At 47.5% G+C, this 7,735-nt stretch overlaps 2 protein-coding genes across 2 annotated transcripts in view; both read left to right on the forward strand.

Moving 5' to 3' along the window:
• Positions 1-255, forward strand: part of T265_01964 (hypothetical protein) — a gene marked incomplete at both ends in the record, with an annotated part of 9,003 nt that extends 8,748 nt beyond the window's left edge. The window contains one exon of the mRNA XM_009166102.1: positions 32-255. Within this exon, the coding sequence (XP_009164366.1) occupies positions 32-255 (224 nt within the window). The remainder of the gene's footprint in view (positions 1-31) is intronic.
• Positions 256-2,448: 2,193 nt separating this feature from the next.
• On the forward strand, positions 2,449-3,304 carry T265_01965 (hypothetical protein; the record flags this gene model as incomplete). Its single annotated transcript, XM_009166103.1, has 2 exons — positions 2,449-2,762; positions 2,839-3,304. The coding sequence occupies 2 exons, from the start codon at positions 2,481-2,483 to the stop codon at positions 3,238-3,240; spliced, it is 684 nt and encodes a 227-aa protein (XP_009164367.1).
• Between the last annotated feature and the right edge of the window lie 4,431 nt (positions 3,305-7,735).

Below are 7,735 nucleotides of genomic sequence, written 5' to 3' on the forward strand. Positions count from 1 at the left end.
CTGCGCGTCGAGGACGTCAAAAAACTTTCAGTGTTTGACCATCGATGTCTTCGGAGCATTGCCCGAATCTGGCGGGAACACCGGATCAGCAATTCTGAAGTACGTCGAATGGTATTCGAGAGAAATAACTCACCCTCGATAGATGAACTGATCACACTGCACAAGTTGCGCTGGCTTGACTACGTGCTGCGTATGCCAGTCGACCGACTTCCCCGAAGGGCTCTTTTCGCCCAACCATGTGAAGGGTGGAAGTGAGCCAGAGGCGGTCAAACGATGACTTGGCAGCGAAGTATGAAAGCCGTTACCAGCAAACTCAGCTGCGCTGGTCACTGTCGTCTTCCTGGATGGGGACCCCGAGACGGGCCACGTCAATGGCTAGAGACATTATCAGATATGGCCCAGTCGCGCCCTCAATGGCGCTCGTGCATCGAAGCTATTGCCTTCAATGCATAGCTCCTTTTCCAACCCCCCTTCACTTGACAGCCCACTGACAGTGCTGGATTTATGCACCAATTTACCAGCTCGCGCGTGCAATGCGCAGCTACCTACCCCTCCCCCAAATCATCGGTGAACGAAACTGCGGCAGCTACAACCAGCGTACGACGAGTACGCGGTTCTTACGACTGACAATGATGATGATGATGATGACGTCGATATGGAATATGCGGACGACATCGTGACCGTCTTCAAGCAGGAAAGGGAGATGGTGTTTTAGATGAACTGACCAAAGTCATCTCTTCCTTTGGCATATACTTTGTACCCACAATGTGTTTGTGGTCATGCTCATGGACACTTAACATGCCACCTGAAAGAACAAATCGTTCGGCTGGGGAAAACTGTTGGTGCAAAGCTAACATTCAACTTGAAAGAAAAACAAGGGCCAAGGTACTGTCAGGTTGTCCGGCCCAGACATGAGCGATTTGAACACAACATTGGTTTCCAGTCACGTAACTTTCGACCAGTAGTTTTACTTAGCTATTTTGAGATCCAATGGGAGACTCGAGGTTGTGAAGTCTTTTACTTCTTGGAAACTGAATGTTCCGTCTGTAGTGCGGCGGATAACGTCAGTGCACGAATCTCTTCGGCTTGGATTGTTTTGTTAGTGTAAAACGTCTTTGGCGGTAAGGTGAGTTTGTCCCTGGTTTTTTTAAAGAGCGTGTGCACCAGGTTACAACGCGGGTTGTTCTTCTGCATGGCCTATACAAGCAGCGGAACCAGGACGTCTTCATGTCCTTGAAAACCCTTTTCTCCGAACCCTAGTTCCCGTAGCCTGGTGCTAGCAAACCCACAAAGAGAAATTTAGAAACCGAGTGTTCGGCTCTGCAACTTGGACTTCAGTCGGAGTATTTGTATTTCCCATTGTCAGCTGTAAAACCGTATGCATGTATAGTGGTTATACCTGCGACAGCTTCATTTTCTGATGCTCTCTACACACTCGAGGGAATAGGTGCTATATTTGATGCACATATCCTGGAGAGATAGTAGACTTCATCGGAAGCACGCGACTCGATCATGAATGTCATTGTCTCGAATAATTCATGTGTTCTGTCTCGGGTTCTCCATCCCGGGGGGGATGGCAACCACCAGTGATGGCTCCCATGATTCGTTGTGGCTGCTTGAGCGCTCCTGACTCATCTTCACATTCCGCGTTTCTAAGACAAGGTCGCCCGGAGAAATGCGGTCCACTAACATAGGAGGCACGTGACTAAGCGGACACAACCTGTGGAGTGTGACCAGTTCATCTAAAAAAATCCCTCAGATGCAACACCTTTTCGGTGCCCAGCTGCCATTTCATTCGAAAGAAGCACGAGGGCTGGGATACTGCCAGGTCGCCCAAGCCTACACAGGAGAAGTCGAGATGCAGAGGTCGGGTTTAAACCACGGACTTTTCGGTCAGTAAATTCGCGCTCTGTCCACTAAGCCATCTCACCCCGGATTCATGTACCCCCGATCTTAAGCTATCGCCTTATTACGGTGGCCTGTCTTCAGTGCTGCAATGATCCTGCGGGCTACACTGGCTGGAGTTCAGTTTCTTATGCTTCGATCATGACGAGAGGGCCAACGAAGATCAGTTCGATAAAGCACAGCAGGAAATCGCATTACGAGGCGGTCTGGGGATGGTCCTCTGCGATAGAATTATGCAGGTCGTGAGGTGTTTCCTTCAGGCTGCTAGTATGCCCATGCATATCAAACCAGCGATGCCTTTGAGGGAGGACGGGTTAGAAAAGTTCCGCTCTGAAAACCACACGCTCCGATCGCCTGGTAGTTGACCGTGGTCGTCTTCGCAATAGTCAACATGACCGAAAAGTCTGGTACTGCTGACCCCGTTGCAACAGGGTCTTAAGACTGTTCACCAGAGTCTAACCATCTTCCTTGTGGAAGACTATTGAAGGCTTCACTTGATTCCTCAAGTGTATGTCTAGTCATTCGCTCTCAAAAATTATTTTTCAGCTTTCTGGTGTTCGTCGAGGTTTATCTTGATGACTACTGCTATAGCAACAAGATGCTTTTCCAGCAGATACTTCAGACCAGCTTGTTACCTATTTACCAAGAGCCGTCTGTCATCGGATACGACCTCCAATTTTACAGCATCCGAGAGCCAGTGGACTCCTGGTCCAGACAAACCAAGCACCTGGTGGCCCCATGTTCCTTCTATCCCAGGGCGACGCATAGTTCGAATGTATCCGATTCGTCATCGTCACCGGCCGCGGATCGTACTGGTTCATGACGGTTGTACCAACCGACCGTTTTACACAATTCAAGTAAGTTGTCGTTTCGGTACGCAGCGCGCAATTTTTACCGCACTCAGTAACATGCTTTTTGCTTCGATTTCAACAGATAAAGTCAAATTTGTCGGGGACCAAGGACCAAGGTATAGAACAGGTTGGATCGTGGGACCCGTTTCCAAATAAAGATCACGGAGAGCATTTGATCGCTCTTAATCTGAAGCGCATTTCATACTGGATTGCTAAAGGGGCTGAACCGAGCACCAAAGTGGCAGAACTTCTTGGATTGGCCGGTTTTCTCCCAGTGCATCCACGTACTTACCTTGCTGCACATCGAGCGCGCGTGGCCACCCAAGCTTTCCTCGAAAGGCAGCGAAACGAAGCAAACATAGCAACAGAAGAGCTAACTGACCCTGATTCCGAAAAATCAGATGAGGACCATGAGAAGAGACCGGATGCAGTTTGGCGCCACGGAAAGAAACCTCCATGGTGGTGGTACAATGGATTATATTAGTTCCATTGTAATAGTTCCATCGCTTTATTGCAGACGCGTTTGTAAATATAGTTTTCCGCTAAATTCCTGGCTTATCTAATACTCTATTTCGACCCTCGAGTCGGCCTGATTTATACTGGTGGTGGAGCAGGTCGCCGTTTAATGGTTTCGTCGTTTTTATTCGCTAGACCACTATCGCATCCCACCGTTTGCTAGGATATAGTGTTGCGTGGTTTGATCGTGCTCTTCCACTTACTCTGTTTTAGCTGTGATGGCTACGTATTCCGAACATTCGGCCACCGAGAGGAGTGCTGCTTTTTGTGCCTCATCATGAATGACGCGAAATGCGAGTTGGATAAAGTGTGAGTTGGTAAAAAGGTATGAAAGGGAGGTGTTATTGGTGCGGTCCGCGTTTCGAGATGGGATTTCCTGACCCCCCACATGCGCTTAGTTAGAGCACTACAAATATCATCGTGGGCATCATAAAATGACTACTCAAGCACGAATGTTTCGCTGTCTTACAGCCGTAATTTACTTGAAAGCCTTGTAAAGAAAAGCGGATGGGGAGGGGACTTACTGCTAGTATCCCATTGTCGTTCCGAGGTGTCTACATTTGCAGACACTCGTTCAGGCGAGAAGGATGAAAACTGATAACAAGAGTACCGTTGACATCGATTAGTAGCCATATCTTGCAACGTCCCCGGCCACGCGTGAGGGAAATCATTCGGACCCCATCCTGGAAGGCGTATCGCATCGACAGTAGCCAGACTTTTCGTAATCGATTTCATTTCAGTCTGTCAGGTCAAAGGTTGACCACATCTCTTCTTGGGCCATTCTCAATTGGGGAAGATGGCTCAGTGGTTTGAGTACAAATTTACTGACCGGAAGGTCCGTGATCCGAGCCCGACCTCTACCTCTCTACTTCTTCTATGTAGGCTTTGGCAACTTGGTAGTATGCCCCAACCCTCGTGTTTCCTTCTGGTGGAATGGCAGTAGGCACCGAAAGGGTGCTACACCTGAATGATTTGTTCATTCTCAATTAGGCATGGTGAGCAGCACTGTTTTCGGCAAGCGATGGTTCGGCGTGCTCAAGTCATGATTTAGCAGCCACAGCTTTGGATACTAGGTAAAATCCTCGGTGTAATTCTCAGTTACACAACCGAACAGTCGCTTTCTGATCATCTCGTTAAGGATTCGCCAGCATTAGCCTATACGGGGACCGACTATCTGAAAATGTATCAGTTCTGTTGCCCACGGATAGCATGTCCCAAGGCCATAATAACAGCCCATACTGTAGCCTGACGAACGTGTCCCTTGGGATTCATGGTATGTCGCTTTGCCATCATAGAAACCAATGCAATAAGTGGTGGGTTATCGATGTCAGCGTCAACTGAATTCTCATTTTCTTTCCAAATGATCCAGTTGAAAGTTTGCACTGTAAGCCTCTAAAAAATGCTTCCGGTAGGTCAGCACCCGGCCCCTTCCTCCACTTTTGGGCATAACTAAACGGTAGTCAAGCATCAATGTTAACACTGGTGTTACTGTGTCTGATAATGCTGATAATGTTGTTTTTTGAACAATGTTCACCAATGAATTTTGCTTATCGATAGATCGCTGGCATGAAACGAAAAATGGATCACCGTTCGATACCGAGCAAAGAAGGGACTAGCGGCAGACTGAATTGCGATTCAATGTCGTGAACCGTAGAGCAATTCTCTGTTCAGTACGTTGGTCCGGTGGCACCTCTGGGTACGCGCCTCGGAAATGCTTAGCTATTCACACATAATTTCGTATACCGTTGGGGAGCTAAACTAGGAAAGCTATGACCACTATTCAATCTGTACCATTTTTAAAAGCGATGATGCTCCGGACGAACAAGTGGAACCTGAGAGAACGGCTGAGCGAGAGAGAAAACTGCACTCATGAATAATAAACCGGTCCTTCGTGAGGGTCGTGGAAATTTTTGGGAACAATTATGTGCATTTTCACAACTAATCGGATTTGCAACGTTCGATACTTTAACTGAACCAAGCCAAAGTCGTCTGGATTGTTAACACTAACAAGTCTTTTGTCATTTTCGCCATGAGTAGATTATCCGAAATCGCACCTAAGGGATTAAAAATTGTTTGCTTTTACTTACTTAGCCTTGACCGCAAAATGTTCCGTTCTATCTAAGGATGAGGACTCAGCTATACCTGGAAGAAAAATACTGTTGGAATGAGTCAACCCACGCGGAAGCGAAATTTATCAACGGTTTCTGATCCACTGGAAACGTCCCTCCGATAGTAGTCTATGCGTTAGGAGGTGCTTTGTCGTTTTAGACTAATCAACATAGGGCAGAAGCGTAAACTGTTTGCCATATCTGCACAACCACCTATGGACTGCAGTTCGGACTACATAAAAGCTACTTTTCGCTGGCATCTACACGGAGTCCTTGGGAAGGTACTTAAATGTGACATTGTCGTATTCGGTGATGAGCTGAATTCCAGAATAAATTGTTTGTTGACGAGCGAATCACATTTAGTTGGCCACTTTGAAATCAATATCAACTCTCCGGTAATCATAGATTATTGAGCTTCTGCTCCGACCCCAACTTGTTCCATTCCAGTGTAGTGCTCATCTGATAAAAACTCAACAAAGCCAAACGTATATTATCGAGTTTGTCGTATAGTCCTCCATCCCTCATAGGTTCCACACACAAAGTTACTCATATATTCTTGATAATAATATGAGTAATAAAGTAAGTGTGGATGTATGTGGTCAATGAGAAAACAGCAGGTTGTTTGGGAATCTATCGAAACTGAATTTCAACTGTGTCCGTTGGACAAACTATTTTCCCTTAAAACATTTTCAGATTGAGGTCAGCAGATCTTTTTGCTGCTAGAAAGGCCATACCAGCAACTAGCGACTATGATGGCCAAGCAGATCCCTCAAACGCCGGATAACCCGGAGCTTGATGAATGACAGAAAGCTGGTGGATCTTGAAGACCCAGGAGATGGAGAAGACTGGCTGCAGACAACAGCCGCGCCCTATTTCAACTCATTCGATCATCCGATCGAAGGAAGGCAAATGTCAGTGAAACAATATGCGAAAAAGACGGAGCGGTGATTCACTCCCTCAGTTGTCGCCTTGAGCGGAGGGCTGAACACTTCAAAGGAGAGTTCAGCTGGTCTCCTTCAACACAACTACTGGAAGAACTCAGCGGGTCCGATTGGAACATTGACGCCAAACCACCATCAGAAACCGAAATCCAGCGTGAGATATCAATCCTGAAGCGCGGTAAGGCACCTGACATGAATGGTCTGCGCCCTCACACTCTTCAAATAAGGTGGCGAGGTCCTGGTGAACAGTCTGACAATCATACTGCAGAAAATTCGAAGCGAAAACAGAATACCAGCCAAATGGAGCTCCTCGACCGTCATCCCAGTTTTCAAAAAGAAAGCAAGAACGTCATGTTAAACCATCGTAGCATCAGCGTGTTATCCGTCCCCCTTCTTGTTCAACTTCGTCATCGATCAAATAATGAAGCGAACACTGGATGGTTTTCAAAACCCCGGTGTCCATCTTTGAGACCAAGGGTGCGTTCGAATCTGTTGATCGATCGGTTTTCAAAACCCGGTGTTCAAATTGTTGCTGGCGAGAGCCTTGTCGATCTGGAGTACGCAGATGACATCGCTCTCATCTTTGAAGAGCATAGCGAAGCACAAACCCTGTTGAATAAACTGACCGCCATCATACCATTTTTTGGCATGCGCCTTGCACCTTCAAAGTGCAAAGTCCTGCTTCATAACGTGCCGTCTGCGAACATTTCCCTTAAAATTCAAGGAGAACCACTGGAGACTGCGGAAAACTTTACGTACCTCGGTAGTTGTATTAGCCCGTCACGAAGAGACTGGACCTTACCGTGGTGTGACGGTTTGCGCACCTCAACGATCCATTGAGCTATACTGGAGAGTGTCCCGCGACACTCACAGAGTCTCTCATACCAGGTTGGTCAATGGTTAGAGGTCTGACGAACACAGTCTCCTGGCCCTCCAGGTTGGGGTTTGGAACATGTGGCCACTTGTTCCTTAGAAATGGTAATGCATTTGCATTTCTCGCCAAACACCGCTGCCTTGCGGTTAGGCTTTTGAGTCAAAGGCTTTGGTTGAGGAACCTAATCGTCCTTCTGTCTAGGTGTGGGCGCCCTGGCGGTATCTCAGCCCACGTACAACCATGAATTGCACATACACAAATAAACTCATGCCACATCGGCCGTCGCGTGGTGCCATCAGCCGGGTCGCCTTACTTGCTGCATACAGCAGGGCGGGTAAGCAAAAACGTGCTACTGCTGACGCCTCCCTTCTTACACTTTCACGTTTTCCTTCTTTCACTCTCCCCCACCCAAATTCGAATACTTTCTCCACACGTCCCAGCTATAGGACTGACCGCGTTGCTCGCCCTGCATCACACTCAGCTGCAGCCTCTGCACGTCTGAGTTCAGTTACAACCTTAAACACTTCGAAGTCTGTTTTC

This window comes from Opisthorchis viverrini (genome assembly GCF_000715545.1).
Source record: "Opisthorchis viverrini unplaced genomic scaffold opera_v5_22, whole genome shotgun sequence".
NCBI lineage: Eukaryota > Metazoa > Platyhelminthes > Trematoda > Opisthorchiida > Opisthorchiidae > Opisthorchis > Opisthorchis viverrini.